The sequence below is a fragment of the Corvus moneduloides genome, chromosome 29, assembly GCF_009650955.1.
Source record: "Corvus moneduloides isolate bCorMon1 chromosome 29, bCorMon1.pri, whole genome shotgun sequence".
NCBI lineage: Eukaryota > Metazoa > Chordata > Aves > Passeriformes > Corvidae > Corvus > Corvus moneduloides.
In genome coordinates, this window is record NC_045504.1 from 2761967 (window position 1) to 2781455 (window position 19489).

General features: G+C 64.0%; 1 protein-coding gene across 1 annotated transcript in view; it reads left to right on the plus strand.

Moving 5' to 3' along the window:
- KIRREL1 (kirre like nephrin family adhesion molecule 1) overlaps positions 1-19489 on the plus strand; it is a 38601-nt gene continuing 19112 nt past the window's right edge. Inside the window, exon 1 of the mRNA XM_032093600.1 lies at positions 1-246. Coding sequence (XP_031949491.1) covers positions 195-246 — 52 coding nt within the window. The 5' untranslated portion in view covers positions 1-194. The remainder of the gene's footprint in view (positions 247-19489) is intronic.

Sequence of the window (19489 nt, forward strand, 5' to 3'; positions counted from 1 at the left end):
GCGGAGCGGAGCCGCCGGAGCCCGTGGCCCTTCCCGGCCCCTGCCCGGCCCCGGCCCGGCCGGGCCAGGCTCCGAAAGCGCTGCCGGTACCGGGGGCGCGGGGCCGAGAGGGGCGGCGATCACCCCCCCCCCCCGAACCCCCCCCGGAGCCCCGGCGGGCCCTGCCCGGAGCGCGGCCGCCACGGGACGGGAGCATGCGGATCCTCCTCCTGTGCCTGCTGACTCTCGCCGGGACCCGCGGGCAAGGTGGGCACCGGGCAGCGGCGATGGGCGAGCGGGCGGCGGGCACCGAGCGCGGCCGGGGGGCAGCGCGCACCGCGGGGCGGGCGGTACCGGGGATGGGGCGGCGGGGATTGGGGTACCGGGGAGGGGGCAGCGGGCAGCGGGCAGCGGGCGGAGGCAGCGCGGGGCCGCCCGGAGCGCCGTTCCCAACTCCGCGGGCAGCGCTCCAGCCCCGCTCGCCGCCGGTCCCGCCCGTTCCCGGAGGGATGAGAGCGGCTCCGGCCGGGATCGGAGCTCGGGAGCCCGCGGGGCGTTCCGGGGGGGGGGTCCAGGAGGGGTCCCGGGGGTGCTGGAGGCCCCGGGGTTGGTGCTCGTGGAGCCGCCGTTACGGTACCGGGGGGTTCGGATGGAACCGGGGCCGGTTCTCCTCAATCCTGGGCCCGGTTCGCCGAAATCCTGGGGTTGGTTCTTGTGGATCCCCCCCCGCTCCGGTACCGGGGTGTCCTAAAGGAACCGGGGCCGGTCCTCGTGGACCCCCCCCCCCTCCGGTACCGGGGGTCCCGATGGATTCGGGGCCGGTTCTCCTCGATCCTGGGCTTGGTTCTGATGGATTCCCCTGATCCAGTACCGGGAGATCCCGATGGAACCGGGCCCGGTTCTCCCCACCCCGGAGCTGGCTCTTGTGGACCCCCCCCTCCGGTACCGGGGGGTCCCGGTGGGACCGGGCCCGGTTCTCCCCAATCCTGGGACTGGTTCTGCTTTCGGTACCGGGAGGTCCCGATGGATTCGGGGCCGGTTCTCCCCAGTCCTGAGGCTGATTCCTGTGGACCCCCCCGCTCCGGTACCGGGGGGTTCCCGATGGCACCGGGCCCGGTTCTCCCCCCACCCCCGGCGCCGCTCTCTTCCCCCGGTTCCGGTCCTGTTGGATCCCCCGCACCGGGATCAAGGTTTTGGGCCCCCCCGATCTGGATCCTGGGCCCCCCATCCCGGTTCCCGGGGCCGGTTCGGGGTGGGCAGCGGTGGCCGGAGGGGGGGTCGGGGACCCTGGGGTCGGACCGGACCCCCGGGGGAGGGGGGGGGCACAGGGCTGAGGGTGATGAGGGGACGTGACCCGGCCGGGGGGGGTCGGAGGGGGGGGAGCGTCCGTCCGTCCGTCCGTCCGTCCGTGGAGAGCGCAGGGGCCACGTCCGGGGGGGCCCCCAAGACCCCCAGCTCCCAACCCATGAATTCCTTGGGAAAGGAACTGGGAAGGAGCCTGGACCACCCTTTTCCCACCCCAACCCCCTCCAGAGCTGCCACCCGGCGGGGGAAGGCGAGATGGGAGGGGGGAACAACCCGAACCCCCCCCCTCCCCCTCCCAAGACCCCCCAAAAGCTGCGCTGTGCCCTCCCCGGGGGAAACTGAGGCACGGGGAGCTGCTGTGCCAAGGTCACGCTGAGAAAAAGCAGCGGGGTGGGGGGAGAACCGCGCTGTGCCCCCCTCCCCGAGGGAGGGAAGGCAGGGGGGCCGCCCCCATCCCTGCGGCGAGTTTTGGGGGGTCCCCCCCGCTCTGCAGGGCCGGGGCCGCGCATTGCCCCGCGCCCAGGCAGCCCCAGCGCGGCCTCCGGCTCCTTCCCAGCTGCAAAATCCAATCTAATTTTTAATTAAGGGGGCGGCGTTGCTAAGATGCCAAGAGGAGGGGGGGGGGGGGAAAAAAAAGAAGGAAAAAAAGGGAAAAAAAGAAGAAAAAAAAAAATCTCCTCGACCCGGGGGTTTTAAAAGGAGCGTGCAAAGCCTCTTATGGGGCCGGGGGGCACGGCCCGAGACCCCCCCCCCCCAAGCCCCGCCTGGGCTGGGGGGAAGCGCCGGGGGCTCCGCTGCCCTCCCGGGAACAAAAGCGGCCGCGCTCCCGCCCCGGTGCCATGTGGAGAGCGGAGAGAGAGGCCGGGAAGGGCGCGAGGGCTCCGGTCTGGGGCGGGAGGGCTCCGCTTTGGGATTAAGGGGTCGCATCCCTGCGTGGCAATGCCGGTGGCCACCCCAAATCCATCCCAAACAGCCCCATCCCATCGCAGCTGCCGCCCCGGTGCCGTGTGGAGAGCGGGGAGAGGGGCCCGGCTCTCCCCGCTCCCGGCACGGGGAAAGGCTCCGGTTTGGGGGTGGGACGGCTCCGGTTTGGGGTGGGATGAGTCCATTTTGGGATGGGACGGCTCCGGTTTGGGGTGGGACGGCTCCAGTTTGGGATGAGTCCATTTTGGGATGAGACAGCTCTGGTTTGGGATGGGACAACTCTGGTTTATGATGGGACAGCTCCGGTTTGGGATGAGTCCATTTTGGGATGGGACGGCTCCAGTTTGGGATGGGACAACTCTGGTTTATGATGGGACGGCTCCGGTTTGGGATGAGTCCATTTTGGGATGGGATGAGTCCAGGTAATGATGGGACAGCTCTGGTTTGGGATGGGATGGCTCCGGTTTCGGATGAGTCCATTTTGGGATGGGACGGCTCCAGTTTGGGATGGGATGACTCCAGTTTATGATGGGACAGCTCCGGTTTGGGATGGGACGGCTCCAGTTTGGGATGGGACAGCTCCGGTTTGGGATGAGTCCATTTTGGGATGGGATGACTCCGGTTTGGGATGGGATGACTCCGGTTTGGGATGGGATGGCTCCAGTTTGGGATCAGGGGTCACACCCCTGCGTGACACCCCCAGTAGCCCCCAAATCCATCCCAAATTCCCCCTCCCCACCCCTTCCCACCCCTCCAGTTCCACCATCACCTCCGAGGTGCCGTCCCCACCTTGCTCCAAACCCACTGCTGCTGTTTGGGCCAAAATTTGGGGTTTTTCCCTCCAGAAAAGGCCGGAATGTTGGGATCCCTCCCCCTGGAGCCGGGAGCGCGCCGGTGGGCCCGCTTTGGGGTGGGATTCGGTGCCATTCACGTCCTGGCGCACGCGGCGATGCTGAATGGGTTTCATCACTCTTCATTTCTCACTAAATAATTTTCTGTATCTTATCTAAATGAAAGCCATTATTCTTCCCCCCGTTTCAATCACTTGCCGTGATTGCGCCTCAAATTGAAATATTTATTCATTTTCTGGGCCATTCTTTTTCTCTCTGTGGTTTTTTTTTTTGGGGGGGGGGTGGGTTTATATTTTATTTCATTTTATCCCCCCCTTTTTCCTTCCCTCCCCTCACACGGCAGAGGTGACAACAGGGACCCGTCCCTGAGGGATTTGGGATTCCTGGGACACCCCAGGGTGGCTCTGAGACCTCCTGGCCCAGCTGAGGCCGTGGATCCAGTGGGATTTGGGATCCAGTGGGATTTGGGGTCCTGGGGGTGAGGCCGGAGCTGAGGTGGCTCTGGGTGGTTTGAGGTCAGGCCGGGTCCCTTTGGATGGCGGCTTCTTCAGGAGAGCTGGGATGGGGCTGGGATTGAACTGGGATGGGGCTGGGATTGAACTGGGATGGGGCTGGGATTGAACTGGGATGGAGCTGGGATGGAGCTGGGATGGGAGTTGGGATGGAGCTGGTACTGAACTGGGATGGGGCTGGGATGGGGCTGGGATGGGGCTGGGATGGGGCTGGGATGGGGCTGGGGTGGGGCTGGGGTGGAGCTGGGATGGGGCTGGTACTGAACTGGGATGGGGCTGGGATGGAGCTGGGATGGAGCTGGGATGGAGCTGGGATGGGAGCTGGGATGGGAGCTGGGATGGGAGCTGGGATGGGAGCTGGGATGGAACTGGGATGGGAGCTGGGATGGAACTGGGATGGAGCTGGGATGGAGCTGGGATGGAGCTGGGATGGAGCTGGTACTGAACTGGGATGGGGCTGGGATGGAGCCGGGATTGAACTGGGATGGAGCTGGGAACTGGTACTGAACTGGGATGGAGCTGGGATTGAACTGGGATGGAGCTGGGATGGAGCTGGGATGGAGCTGGGATGGAGCTGGGATGTGACCCCTTGACCCCAGATTTCGTGCCAGGGTGCCAGGGACAGCTCCAGGGCCACCCTGGCTATCCCAAATCCCGGATTTCACCGCCCCCGGTGGCTCCCGAGGGGGACGGGGCCCACGGAATGTCCCGGCAGAGCCGTGGGGACGGCACCGGGCGCTGCCCCCGCTCCTTCCCACCCGGACGGGATTTGGGATTCCCCTGGAGGCGATTCCAGCCTGAGGACGGGCGACATTTGGGGACATTTGGGGAGCTCCTGGTGACCCTCGGGGGATCCTGGCGTGGCCCGGGGTGACCCCTCGCTCCTGCCGGAGCCGCTCCCGGGATAAATCGATCCATGCCCGGCCCCGGTGTGCCCCCGGCTCCGCGCCTCGGGCACCGCTTTGTCCCCTCATTGTCACCCCCCGGTGACATTCCCGGCCCTGGAGAAACACCGGGAAAAACCATTTTGGCAACTGGGATTGGCGCCGCGGGCGCTGGGGGTGGATTTTGCCCATTTTTCTCCCTTTTCCACCCATTTCCCAGCCTGGGAATGCTCCCATCCTTCCACAGGGACTCGGGGAGGCCCCACCGGGGCCGGGGATGGGGTCAGGGAGGTTTTGGGATCATCAGGACGGGCTCTGCCGCGCTGGGATTGGCGCCCGCGGGCGCTGCGAGTGGATTTTGCCCATTTTTCCCTCTTTTCCACCCATTTCCCACCTCGGGGCTGCTCCCGTCCTTCCACGGGGACTCGGGGCGGCCCCACAGGAGCCGGCGATGGGGTCAGGGAGGTTTTGGGGCCGGCGGGCCGGGCCCTGCCCCGACACCCGCCGTGCCAGGGCTTGCCTGGGCATCCAGTGCCAGGCCTGAATCACCCGGAGCCGCGCCGGGAACGGGATTTCGGTGGATTTTGGGTGGGAATCACCGACCCTGGAACCCCTGGAATCTCCTCCTCCTTCCCAGAGCCGCCCTTTTCGTCCCCTGCCACCCTCCCAGAGGTGACCTCAGGGGGCGGCGCGGGGGCACCTCGGTGCCAGGTCATTAATTCATTAATTTATTCCCTTTTTAATTCAGGATTGCTTTAATCCCGCCGTCCTAAATCCCACCTGGATGGATCCTGGGAATGCCCGGCCCGGCTGCGGCTCCGGGGGGTCCATCCCGGAGCCCCCCACCCCTCTCCGGGGAATGATGTCCCCATAAAGATCCCCCCCCCCCCCAATTGCTCGCCTTACCTCGAGGTTTTATCATCAAAGCCTCGCCGCAATTCCCTCTCCAGCCTCCTTTTCTTTTTATTATCTCTTAATTAATCACTCCGGCTTTCACACTTAGCGGATAATTACGGTCTCCTGGGCACGCGGCTCATTTTCATAACCTCCTGCTCCCAGCCAGGAGCGGGCACGGCGCGGGAGGAGGAGGAGGAGGAGGAGGTGGCACCGGGAAAAGGAAGGGGGGGACACGCGGGGACACCGAGGTGGCACCGGGAGAAAGGAGTGGGGGGTGGACACCCTTTAGCCAGGTGGATTTTTCCCCAAATCCACGGTTTCCCCCCCCCAAAATCCACGAGGTGGCAGCGGGAAAAGGAGCCGGGGTGGACACTGAGGTGGCACCGGGATAAGAGGGGGACACTGAGGTGGCACCGGGATGAAGGGGGGGACACCGAGGTGGCACCGGGATAAAGGAGCGAGGGGGGACACTGAGGTGGCACCGGGAAAAAGGGGGGGACACTGAGGTGGCACCGGGAAAAAGGGGGGGACACTGAGGTGGCACCGGGATAAAGGGGGGGGACACCGAGGTGGCACCGGGATAGAGGGGGGGACACCGAGGTGGCACCGGGATAAAGGGGAGGACACCGAGGTGGCACCAGAGTTTCCCTGTGGGAGGGGCCGCGGATTTGCCCGTGGGGTGAGGAACCCGTCAAGGATGAGCCCATGGGGTGAGGAGCCCCCCCAGGATCACCCTATGGGGTGAGGGGGCCCCAAGGGGTCGGGGCATGGGGTGAGGGACCCCCCCAGGAGCATCCGTGGGGTGAGGACCCCCCCAGGAGCATCCGTGGGGTGAGGGACCCCCCCAGGAGCATCTGTGGGGTGAGGGACCCCCCCCAGGAGCATCTGTGGGGTGACGAGCCCCCCAGGAGCATCCATGGGGTGACGAGCCCCCCCAGGATGAGCGCGCGGAGTCAGAAGCCCCCCCAGAACCACCCCATGGATTGAGGCCCCCCCAGGATCGATCCATGGGGTGAGAGGGACCCCAGGATCAGTTGGTGTGGGCAGGACCCCCCCAGAACCACCCCCGGGACTGAGGAACCCCCCCCAGGACCCCCCCACCCCACAGACACCCCTCAAGGAACACCCCGAGGAGCTGGGGCAGATTTTGGGGGGGGGGGGGGGCATGAGGGAAAAAGGGGCTGGAGCTGGGATCTGGGATTGGGGGAGCTGGGATTTGGGATCTGGGACTGGGAAACTGGGATTTGGCATCTGGGATCTCCGGGATCTGGAACCTGGGATTTGGATTTGGGGTCTGGGATCTGGGATCTCCGGGATCTGGAACCTGGGATTTGGATTTGGGGTCTGGGATCTGGGATCTCCGGGATCTGGAACCTGGGATTTGGATTTGGGGTCTGGGATCTGGGATCTCCGGGATCTGGAACCTGGGGTTTGGATTTGGGGTCTGGGATCTGGGATTTGGGATATCTGGGATCTGGGATCTCCAAGATCTGGGAGCTGAGATTTGGGATCTCCGGGATCTGGGATTTGGGATCTCCAGGATCTGGGAGCTGGGAGATGAGATTTGGGATATGGGATCTCTGGGATCTGGGATCTGGAATCTGGGATTTGGATTTGGATTTGGGGTCTGGGATCTGGGATTTGGGATATCTGGAATCTGGGATCTCCAAGATCTGGGAGCTGAGATTTGGGATTTGGGATCTCCAGAATCTGGGATTTGAGATCTCCAGGATCTGGGAGCTGGGAGATGAGATTTGGGATCTCTGGGATCTGGGATTTGGTGTCTGGGATCTGGGATTTGGCGTCTGGGATCTGGGATTTGGGATCTCCAGGATCTGGGATTTGGGATCTGGGATCTGAGATTTGGGATCTCCAGGATCTGGGATTCAGGATTTGGGATCTGGGATTTGGGATCTCCAGGATCTGGGATTTGGGATCTCCGGGATTTGGGATCTCCAGGATCTGGGATTTGGGATCTCCAGGATCTGGGATTTGGGAGCTGGGATGTGGGATGTGGGGTCTGAGATCTGGGATTTGGGATCTCCAGGATGCATCCAGAGGCACCGGGAGCTGGAAAAGCCCCTCCCGTGTCTCCCCCAAACCCCCCCCAAAAGGTGACGCCAGGACCCTGGGGAGGGCAGGAAGGAGGGGATTTAAGGAACGAACCCACGCGGGGGAAAAGGGGGGAAAAAGGGGGGGGGAAAGGGGGAAAAAAGGGGGGAAAAAGGGGGAATGAGGCCTTTTCTGCAAGGGCTGGGACATAAAGGGCTGCCAGCGTTGCCATGGCAACGGGCGGATTATGATCCAAATGGAAATCAAAATAAGGAGGGGGGGGTTTGGAACGGGAATGGGGAAGGGAAGGAGGGGAAAGAGTGGAGTAAAAGGAGGAGGAGGAGGAGGAGGAGGGGGGGGGAAGGAAAAAACAACTTTTATTTCCAAGCCGAGAGCGGTCGGAGGCGTTGCCGTGGCAACGGGGAGGGGGGGATTTTTTAAAAAAAAAAAAAAATGAAAATTTAAGGAAAAAAAAAAAAAAGGGAATCGGGAAGGGGCGTGGGACCCCCGCGGGGGTGGGAGGAGGAGCGGGATGAAGGCTCCGGGCTCATCCCGGGGGCTCCAAATCCTCTGGATATCCCATGGGAGCTGCGGCATTGGGGGGCGGGACCCTTTTGCCCAGGTGGATTTTCCCTCAAATTCCACATTTTTCCCCTTTCCCCAGGTGTATTTTCCCCGAAATTCGCATTTTTCCCCTTCCCCAGGTGGATTTTTGCGTTTTTCCCCCCCTTTTGGGGCACGGGGCGCTGGAAATGGGAATATCCCGCTATTTGGGGCCGCTTTTGAGGGGGCAATTCCAGGTCCCTTTTCCTCCCTCCTTTCCTAGTTTCGGTGGAATTTTATTAAAAAAAAAAAAAGAAAAGAAAAACAAGACAAAAAAAACAAGACAATTCCAAGCGGATTGGATTTAAATTAACGTCGGGAAAAAGGGGATTTCCCACCCGGCCGGGATTTGGGATGGGCAGAGCGGGGGTTTGGGGCGGTTTTGGGGCGCTTTTAGAGGGATTTAGGGCGGCTCGCGATGGGTTTGGGGGCAGGAATGGAGGGAAACTGAGGCACGAAACTTCGCTTTATCCCACGGAAAAGCGCGATCCCGGGACATTCCCGGCCTCTCCCGCCGCGTCCGATCCAACCCCCCCACCCCAAAAAAAAAAAAAAAACCAACAAAATCACGGAAAAATCAGGAATAACCCCAAACTTGAACAAAACCGCCCCAAAATCTCCCCCCCAAAACTCAGCCGGGGCGGGGAGCTGAGGGTTAAAAACTCGGAGGTTTTTTTTTTTTTCCTTTCCCTCGCCTTCCAGAGGGAGCCTTGGCAGGAAATTCCTCAAATTCCAGGAGTGTGGGATCATCGCTGGGCTCCGACCGCAGGGAAAAGGGAGCGGGAGCCGCGGCCGCTCCTCCCCGCGGGGCGCGGAGGGCTCGGGACACCCCAAAAAAAAGCCCCAAATCACCCCCCACCCCCCCCCAAAATTTCACTTTTGTTGGGATCGTTTTTTGGGGTGATCCGGGTGGGTTTTTTTGGGGGGGGGGGGCGAAATTCCAGCGCGTCGCGTTCCAAGTGGGATTTGGGGTCACGGGGTGAGCCTAAAGTTGATTTTTTTGGGGCTTTGTGGCAGCAAAAAGGGGCGGGGGGAGGCCAAAGGGGGGTCCCCGCCCCCCAAATTCCTCGGGAATTTTCCTTGGGAAGCAGAGGGGGAAGGGAGAAGCCAGGCCGATGTGGGAGCGCTTTGAAGCCCCCGTTCCAAACCCGGTTTTCTCCTGGATTTGGGATTTTCTTGGTGTGAAATCCCCGTTTTTCCAGGGCTGGAAACGAGGTGGGAATTCCACTGCCGTGTGGAATTCACGCTCCCTCCGCTCCTTGAGGGGTTCAGATCCCTGGGGAAACTGAGGCACGGGCGGTCCCGGTCCTGAATTTCCATAGGGAAACTGAGGCACGGGTCCATGGATCCGTGGGGAAACTGAGGCACGGGCGGTCCCGGTCCTGAATTTCCATAGGGAAACTGAGGCACGGGTCCATGGATCCGTGGGGAAACTGAGGCACGGGCGGTCCGCGGATTTCCTTGGACACGGAAATTCCATAGGGAAACTGAGGCACGGGTCCATGGAGCTCCTTGGACACCGGATCTGGCCTCAGATCCGTGGGGAAACTGAGGCACGGGCGGTCCCGATCCTGAAATTCCATAGGGAAACTGAGGCACGGGCGGTCCCGGTCCTGAAATTCCATAGGGAAACTGAGGCACGGGCGATCCCGCTCCTGAAATTCCATAGGGAAACTGAGGCACGAGCGGTCCCGGTCCCTCCATCCCTCCATGGATCTCCCTGGACACCGGATCCATAGGGAAACTGAGGCACGAGCGGTCCCGCTCCTGAAATTCCATGGGGAAACTGAGGCACGAGCGGTCCCGATCCTGAATTTCCATAGGGAAACTGAGGCACGGGCGGTCCCGCTCCTGAAATTCCATAGGGAAACTGAGGCACGAGCGGTCCCGGTCCTGAAATTCCATAGGGAAACTGAGGCACGAGCGGTCCCGATCCTGAATTTCCATAGGGAAACTGAGGCACGGGCGGTCCCGGTCCTGAAATTCCATAGGGAAACTGAGGCACGGGCGATCCCGCTCCTGAAATTCCATAGGGAAACTGAGGCACGAGCGGTCCCGGTCCCTCCATCCCTCCATGGATCTCCCTGGACACCGGATCCATAGGGAAACTGAGGCACGAGCGGTCCCGATCCTGAAATTCCATAGGGAAACTGAGGCACGAGCGGTCCCGATCCTGAATTTCCATAGGGAAACTGAGGCACGGGCGGTCCCGCTCCTGAAATTCCATAGGGAAACTGAGGCACGGGCGATCCCGCTCCTGAAATTCCATAGGGAAACTGAGGCACGAGCGGTCCCGGTCCCTCCATCCCTCCATGGATCTCCCTGGACACCGGATCCATAGGGAAACTGAGGCACGAGCGGTCCCGATCCTGAAATTCCATAGGGAAACTGAGGCACGAGCGGTCCCGATCCTGAATTTCCATAGGGAAACTGAGGCACGGGCGGTCCCGGTCCTGAAATTCCATAGGGAAACTGAGGCACGGGCGATCCCGCTCCTGAAATTCCATAGGGAAACTGAGGCACGAGCGGTCCCGGTCCCTCCATCCCTCCATGGATCTCCCTGGACACCGGATCCATAGGGAAACTGAGGCACGAGCGGTCCCGATCCTGAAATTCCATAGGGAAACTGAGGCACGAGCGGTCCCGGTCCTGAAATTCCATAGGGAAACTGAGGCACGAGCGGTCCCGGTCCTGAAATTCCATAGGGAAACTGAGGCACGGGCGGTCCCGCTCCTTCCCCTGATCCCTGCGGATCCCGGGGCCGGGATTCGGGCGCCTCTCCCGCTCCTCCTCCCATTAATCCCATTAATTAGCGATGTCTCATTAAGACATCTGCTAACGAGGGCGCAGCTCCGGGGGGGGGGGGGGGGGGGGGGACGGTGCCAGAGCTTTTTTTTTTTTTTTTTCCCCATATTTTTCTTTACTTTCTCTCTCATTAAATTTGGGATTTTTACTTCTCCCCCCCCCCCGCCCCTCCCCCCCCCCCCGCGCGCACACAAACAAAAGTCTTAATTAGACATTGTTCCTCCACAAATTAATTAAAGCCGAGCCAATCAACGGCGGCCGCTCCAGAAATTCCGAGAGCCCAAGGAATGAAGAGGGAATAACGGGGGGGGGAGGGGCTCGGTTTGGGAGGGTCAGGACGGGGTTTGGGGGTCGGGTCGGGGTTTGAGGGTCGGGTCGGGGTTTGAGGGGGTTCAGGTCGGGGTTTGGGGGGTCAGGTCGGGGTTTGGGGGGTTCAGGTCGGGGTGTGGGGGCTCAGGTCGGGGTTTGAGGGGGCTCAGGTCGGGGTTTGGGGGGGTCAGGTCGGGGTTTGGGGGGGTTCAGGTCAGGGTTTGGGGGGTCAGGTCAGGGTTTGGGGGGGTTCAGGTCAGGGTTTGGGGGGGCTCAGGTCGGGGTTTGGGGGGGTCAGGTCGGGGTTTGGGGGCTCAGGTCGGGGTTTGAGGGGGCTCAGGTCGGGGTTTGAGGGGGTCAGGTCGGGGTTTGGGGGGTCAGGTCGGGGTTTGAGGGCTCAGGTCGGGGTTTGGGGGCTCAGGTCGGGGTTTGGGGGGTCAGGTCGGGGTTTGGGGGGCTCAGGTCGGGGTTTGAGGCTGTCAGGATGGGGTTTGGGGGGGTCAGGTCGGGGTTTGGAGGGCTCAGGTCGGGGTTTGGGGGGCTCAGGTCGGGGTTTGAGGGCTCAGGTCGGGGTTTGAGGGGGTCAGGATGGGGTTTGGGGGGGTCAGGTCGGGGTTTGGAGGGCTCAGGTCGGGGTTTGAGGGGGCTCAGGTCGGGGTTTGAGGGCTCAGGTCGGGGTTTGGGGGGTCAGGACGGGGTTTGGGGGGCTCAGGTCGGGGTTTGGGGGCTCAGGTCGGGGTTTGGGGGGCTCAGGTCGGGGTTTGGGGGGTTCAGGTCGGGGTTTGGGGGGCTCAGGTCAGGGTTTGAGGGCTCAGGTCGGGGTTTGGGGGGGTCAGGTCAGGGTTTGGGGGGTTCAGGTCGGGGTTTGGGGGTCAGGTCAGGGTTTGGGGGGTCAGGTCAGGGTTTGGGGGGCTCAGGTCGGGGTTTGAGGGGGTTCAGGTCGGGGTTTGGGGGGGTTCAGGTCGGGGTTTGGGGGGCTCAGGTCAGGGTTTGGGGGCTCAGGTCGGGGTTTGGGGGGGTCAGGTCGGGGTTTGGGGGGGGTCAGGTCGGGGTTTGAGGGCTCAGGTCGGGGTTTGGGGGCTCAGGACGGGGTTTGGGGGGCTCAGGTCGGGGTTTGGGGGGTTCAGGTCAGGGTTTGGGGGGGTCAGGTCGGGGTTTGGGGGGTTCAGGTCGGGGTTTGGGGGGTTCAGGTCAGGGTTTGGGGGGGTCAGGTCGGGGTTTGGGGGGGTCAGGTCAGGGTTTGGGGGGTTCAGGACGGGGTTTGGGGGGGTCAGGATGGGGTTTGGGGGGCTCAGGTCGGGGTTTGGGGGGGTTCAGGTCAGGGTTTGGGGGGGTCAGGACGGGGTTTGGGGGGGTCAGGATGGGGTTTGGGGGGCTCAGGTCGGGGTTTGGAGGGGTCAGGTCAGGGTTTGGGGGGGTCAGGTCGGGGTTTGGGGGGTTCAGGTCGGGGTTTGGGGGGCTCAGGTCCGGGTTTGGGGGGTTCAGGTCGGGATTTGGGGGCTCAGGTCGGGGTTTGGGGCTCAGGTCGGGGTTTGAGGGGGTTCAGGTCGGGGTTTGGGGGGTTCAGGTCAGGGTTTGGGGGGTCAGGTCGGGGTTTGGGGGGTTCAGGTCGGGGTTTGGGGGGCTCAGGTCAGGGTTTGGGGGCTCAGGTCGGGGTTTGGGGGGGTCAGGTCGGGGTTTGGGGGGTCAGGTCGGGGTTTGGGGGCTCAGGTCGGGGTTTGGGGGGTCAGGACGGGGTTTGGGGGGCTCAGGTCGGGGTTTGGGGGGTTCAGGTCAGGGTTTGGGGGGGTCAGGTCGGGGTTTGAGGGGTTCAGGTCGGGGTTTGGGGGGTTCAGGTCAGGGTTTGGGGGGGTCAGGTCAGGGTTTGGGGGGGTCAGGATGGGGTTTGGGGGGCTCAGGTCGGGGTTTGGGGGGGTCAGGTCGGGGTTTGGGGGGGTCAGGTCAGGGTTTGGGGGGCTCAGGACGGGGTTTTGGGGGGTCAGGATGGGGTTTGGGGGGCTCAGGTCGGGGTTTGGGGGGGTTCAGGTCAGGGTTTGGGGGGGTCAGGACGGGGTTTGGGGGGGTCAGGATGGGGTTTGGGGGGGTCAGGTCGGGGTTTGGGGGTCAGGTCAGGGTTTGGGGGGGTCAGGATGGGGTTTGGGGGGCTCAGGTCGGGGTTTGGAGGGGTCAGGTCAGGGTTTGGGGGGGTCAGGTCGGGGTTTGGGGGGTTCAGGTCAGGGTTTGGGGGGCTCAGGTCGGGGTTTGGGGGGTCAGGTCAGGGTTTGGGGGCTCAGGTCGGGGTTTGGGGGGGTCAGGTCGGGGTTTGGGGGCTCAGGTCGGGGTTTGGGGGGGTCAGGTCGGGGTTTGGGGGGCTCAGGTCGGGGTTTGGGGGTTCTGGTCTGGGGACACCGATCCCACATCCCGGTGCCAGCAGCACGGGGTCACCGCTGTGCCCCCCCGCGCCCACCCCGCTGCGGTGTCCCCGCCAAGGTGACCCCGTGAGGGACGCGGGGACCCTGCCGGTGGCCGGGGGGGAGGGGCGGCGGCGGGGCCGGGGGAGGGGAGCCGCTCTCTCCTCATTTGTTTTTCTAATTCCGCCTTTTAAAAAAGGGAAATAACTGGAGCATCCCTTCCCCGGAGAGCTCCGCTCCTTCCAGCGGCTCCGGGAGCCGGGAAAGGAGCGGGGGGAGAGGCCGGGAGCAGCCCCCGCCACCCCCCGGGGACACCCCCGGGGACACCGCGGGATCCTCCGGTGCCCCCCCTCCCCCTGCCCCGTTCCCGATTTTCCCTCTCTCGCCGGTTCTGTCGCTGCCGCGGTGACAAAGTGACATCGCCCTGGGGTGGATGTGGCCCCGTCCCGGTGCCTCCCGGGGCCGGGCACTGGGAACGGGCCAGGGATGCGCCGGGATCATGTGATGGTGGCGCTGGAATTCTTTCCGTGGCTGCCGGGACGGGAGCGGGGCCGGGTGGGGACAGGGACGGGGACACGGGGACACTGGGGAGGTGGGGATGGGGACAGGAATGGGGACAAGGGGACACTGGGGAGGTGGGGATGGCAGGGATGGGGACAAGGGGACACTGGGGAGGTGGGGATGGGGACTGGGATGAGGACACGGGGGCACTGGGGAGGTGGGGATGGCGGGGATGGGGACAAGGGGACACTGGGGAGGTCGGGATGGGGACAGGGACAGAGGACGGGGACAGGGATGGGGACAGGGACAGGGACAGGGACAGAGGACGGGGACAGACGGACACTGGGGAGGTTGGGATGGCAGGGATGGGGGACAGGGATGGGGGACGGGGGCAAATGACCACTGAGGAGTCTGGGATGGCCGGGATGGGGACAGGGATGGGGACAAACGGCCACCGAGGATGGCGGCGTGGCAGGAACGGGGCCAGGGCCAGGGCCACTGCTCCGCGAGGCCGGTGGCACAGCGGGGACATCGCCCGCGTCCCACCCATCCCCGGGATTGGGGCTGCGGGATTCAATTAACGAGGAATTAAGGGCTGTAATATTTAATTAATGCCGATGCCGGCGGGATTAAGGGACAGGGATTGTGGCCAAACGGGGTCGGGGACTTTGGGGTGACAGAAGGGCTCAGAATGACACCGGGGGCGGGGGGGACACCGAGCTGGGACCCCCCCCCCCCCCCCAAATGGCGCATCCAGCACCGGGATGGATCCCTGGAATCCAGAATTCCCAGGATCCCCATCCCGGTGTCCAGGGAAAGCCTGGAGGGGACACTCAGCGCCCTGGGCTGGTGACAAGGTGGGGACTGGGGACAGCTCGGACTCGACGCTGTTGGAATTCTTTCCCGACCTCAAAAAAATCCCGGAATTCCGTGATCCCGCAGCTCGCCCCGGGAGCTGCTCCGGCTTTTCCAGAGCCGAGGAGAGAGGGAATGGAACGGGAAAGGGCAGGGAGCGATTCCCAAGGAGCAGCGGGAGCCGCTTCCCGAGCTCTCCCGGCCCCTTCCCGGGATCCTGGCGGAGGACAGGGATCGTGAATTGTTTATGATGTTCCCTAGGGAACGTCAAATCCCGGGAATATCAGCAGGGCTGGAACCCGCCGGGGACTTTTGGGAAGGGGGGCGTATCCCAAAATCCAGGACTGCGCCGATTTCCCTCTGGGAATCCTCCCTGGAGCCTCATCCCGGTGCTGTGGGGTCACTCCTGGGGTGGGGACACGGTGCCTTCGCGTCCCCTCGCTCGCCAGCGCTGTCCCTGCCCCGGAGCCGTGGCCGGGTTTAGCTGAAAGTCCCAAATTCCTGGATCCCAAAATAGTTCGCGGCGCCGGGCGGAGCAGGGGGGGAGCGGGGATGTGCCAGGGCTCATCTCGTCTCGGAGCCGGCGCAGCCCGGCGGCGCAGCCCGGCATTCCCGGGAAAACGGGGAGCAGAATTCCCGGGAAAACGGGATCCGGCATCCCTGAAAGGACGGGATCGATCCCTGGTAAAATGGGATCCCGCATTCCTGGTGAAATGGGATCCCAAATCCCCATCAGGATGTGCCCCACACTCCCAGCACTGCTGGGGTCTCCAGCTCGGATCCCCCCCATCCCATCCCATCCCATGGATCCCATCCCATCCCATCCCATGGATCCCATCCCATCCCATCCCATGGATCCCATCCCATGGATCCCACCCCTTCCCACCCCATGGATCCCATCCCATGGATCGCACCCCATCCCACCCCATGGATCCCATCCCATGGATCCCATCCCATGGATTCCACCCCACCCCATCCCATGGATCCCACCCCATGGATCCCATCCCATGGATCCCACCCCACCCCATCCCATGGATCCCATCCCACCCCATGGATCCCATCCCATGGATCCCACCCCACCCCATCCCATGGATCCCATCCCACCCCATGGATCCCATCCCATGGAGCCCACCCTATCCCATGGATCCCACCCCATGGATCCCATCCCACCCCATGGATCCCATCCCATGGATCCCATCCCATCCCATCCCATGGATCCCATCCCATGGATCCCACCCTATCCCACGGATCCCACCCCATCCCGGTGTCTCGGGGTCCCCGTGCCGCCGGTGCCATCCCCGCGGGGTCACCCCGGGGCTGCCGCAGCGCGGGGGGGGCACAGCGACACGGGGACCCATCCCTGGCCTCTCCCGTCTTTCCTTTCCGCTCCGCCGGGCAGGGCCCCAAGAAATCCAAATCCTCTTTTCTTTCCCGCAGAAAAAGGGGAAAAAAAAAAATAGAGACCCAGGGAAGAGCTCTTTTTTATTTTTTTTTTTTTTTTTTTTTTTTTTTTTAGAACTCTCCTCCCTCCCCGCCCGGTTGGTTTTATTTTTTTCCCCCATAAAAATAGCAGGAAGAGGGAAGGGGGGGAAGGCTTAAATTTAAAAGCCACGAGGAGAGGAGAGGAGGGGTGGGGGGGGGGGGGGAGGAGGGAGAGATAAAATGGGGGGGGGGGGGAAGGGAAAAAAAGGAAAAAAAAAAAAAAAAAAAAGCTCGAGCGCGGAGAGATTTGGCTCCATCTGAAAGCTGTCAGCGCGAATCCAGAGCTCGGCTTTGAATCCCGGAGTTTAATGGCGAGAGGAGAGGGAGGGGCCGCGCCCCCGGCCCCGGGGCTTAATCAGCGCCGCGCTTGATAAATCCGGGGAGACGGCCCGGGAAGGGACGGGAAGGGGCTCCTGCTCCGGGGGGACACGGGGGGGACACGGGGAGCTCCGGAGGGGTCCTGGTGCTGCCCGGTTCGGGGACAGGGGGACATTCCCGCGGATAAATCCGGGGAGACGGCCCGGGAAGGGAAGGGAAGGGAAGGGAAGGGAAGGGAAGGGAAGGGAAGGGAAGGGAAGGGAAGGGAAGGGAAGGGAAGGGGCTCCTGCTCCGGGGGGGGGGGACACGGGGGGCTCCAGCAGGGTCCTGGTGCTGCCCGGTTCGGGGACAGAGGGACATTCCCGTGGGGACAGAGGGACATTCCCGGTGTCCCAGGCATATTCCCAGCACAGGGGAAGGGGTTCCTGCTCCGGGGGGGGGACACGGGGAGCTCCAGCGGGGTCCTGGTGCTGCCCGGTTTGGGGACAAGGGGACATTCCCGGTGTCCCAGGCATGTTCCCGGCACACGGGGACATTCCCATGGGCACAGGCGCGCGCTGCCACGCGGGAGGGGACCGTGGTGACGAGGAGGGACACGGCGACACGGGGAGGGGGGGTGGCACAGCGCCAAGGGGGCCCTGGTGGCACCGCCAGCACGGTGGTGAGGGGGACACGGCGACACGGGGAGGGGGGGGTGGCACAGCGGCCAGGGGGACCGTGGCGACAAGGAGGGCCACAGCGGCGAGGGGCCACCGCTGTCACCTCGGCGCAGCGTCACCTCGGCCACGCGACAAAAGCCTCCGAGCGCTGTCGCCGCTGCCGCCCCCGCAGCTCCTCCAGACGAAGCAACCCCGTGCCACCACCGCGGCCACCGCACGGCGACACCGGAGGGGGTGGCACCGCCAGACCCCTCCCCACCCACGCCGGTCCCTGCCAGAGGGGGAGGGACGGGGAGAGTGGCGGGAGGTGGCTCCGACAGATCGCGGCTGCGACAGTCGCCACCAGCCCCCGGCGGCGATCTGTCACCGCGGCTGGCGCTGGGGGTGGCACCGGCACCGAGGGGACCCGTCGGTGGCGTTTCGAGGCTGGGGACAGACGGACGGTGGCACCAGGGCCCTCGTCCTGCCAGTTCGGGTTGGGATTCGGCCGGGCAGGGGACAGCGACACTGGGAGTGGTGGCACGGATGGAGCTGGGCTCAACATCCCGAGCCGTGCCCGTTTTCCCCTCGATTTTCCCCCAAATCCCAGGGCCATTCCCGGCTGGGCCGGTGCCATCCCGGTGCCCCAAATCCCGGGGCCATTCCCGGCTGGGCCGGTGCCATCCCAGTGCCCCAAATCCCGGGGCCATTCCAGGCTGGGCCGGTGCCATCCCGGTGCCCCAAATCCCAAACCATTCCCGGCTGGGCCGGTGCCATCCCAGTGCCCGTTTTCCCCTCGATTTTCCCCCAAATCCCGGGGCCATTCCCGGCTGGGCCGGTGCCATCCCAGTGCCCGTTTTCCCCTCGATTTTCCCCCAAATCCCAATCCATTCCCGGCTGGGCCGGTGCCATCCCAGTACCCCAAATCCCGGGGCCATTCCCGGCTGGGCCGGTGCCATCCTGGTGCCCCAAATCCCGGGGCCATTCCCGGCTGGGCCAGTGCCATCCCAGTGCCCGTTTTCCCCTCGATTTTCCCCCAAATCCCGGGGCCATTCCCGGCTGGGCCGGTGCCATCCCAGTGCCCGTTTTCCCCTCGATTTTCCCCCAAATCCCAAACCATTCCCGGCTGGGCCGGTGCCATCCCAGTGCCCCAAATCCCAAACCATTCCCGGCTGGGCCGGTGCCATGCCAGTGCCCGTTTTCCCCTCGATTCTCCCCAAATCCCGGGGCCATTCCCGGCTGGGCCAGTGCCATCCCAGTGCCCCAAATCCCGGGGCCATTCCCGGCTGGGCCGGTGCCATCCCAGTGCCCGTTTTCCCCTCGATTTTCCCCCAAATCCCGGGGCCATTCCCGGCTGGGCCGGTGCCATCCCAGTGCCCGTTTTCCCCTCGATTTTCCCCCAAATCCCAAACCATTCCCGGCTGGGCCGGTGCCATCCCAGTGCCCGTTTTCCCCTCGATTTTCCCCCAAATCCCGGGGCCATTCCCGGCTGGGCCAATGCCATCCCAGTGCCCGTTTTCCCCTCGATTTTCCCCCAAATCCCGGGGCCATTCCCGGCTGGGCCGGTGCCATCCCAGTGCCCCAAATCCCAAACCATTCCCGGCTGGGCCGGTGCCATCCCAGTGCCCGTTTTCCCCTCGATTTTCCCCCAAATCCCAATCCATTCCCGGCTGGGCCGGTGCCATCCCAGTGCCCGTTTTCCCCTCGATTTTCCCCCAAATCCCGGGGCCATTCCCGGCTGGGCCGGTGCCATCCCAGTGCCCCAAATCCCAATCCATTCCCGGCTGGGCCGGTGCCATCCCAGTGCCCGTTTTCCCCTCGATTTTCCCCCAAATCCCGGGGCCATTCCCGGCTGGGCCGGTGCCATCCCAGTGCCCGTTTTCCCCTCGATTTTCCCCCAAATCCCAATCCATTCCCGGCTGGGCCGGTGCCATCCCAGTGCCCGTTTTCCCCTCGATTTTCCCCCAAATCCCGGGGCCATTCCCGCTGGGCCGGTGCCATCCCAGTGCCCGTTTTCCCCTCGATTTTCCCCCAAATCCCAATCCATTCCCGGCTGGGCCGGTGCCATCCCAGTGCCCGTTTTCCCCTCGATTTTCCCCCAAATCCCAATCCATTCCCGGCTGGGCCGGTGCCATCCCAGTGCCCCAAATCCCGGGGCCATTCCCGGCTGGGCCGGTGCCATCC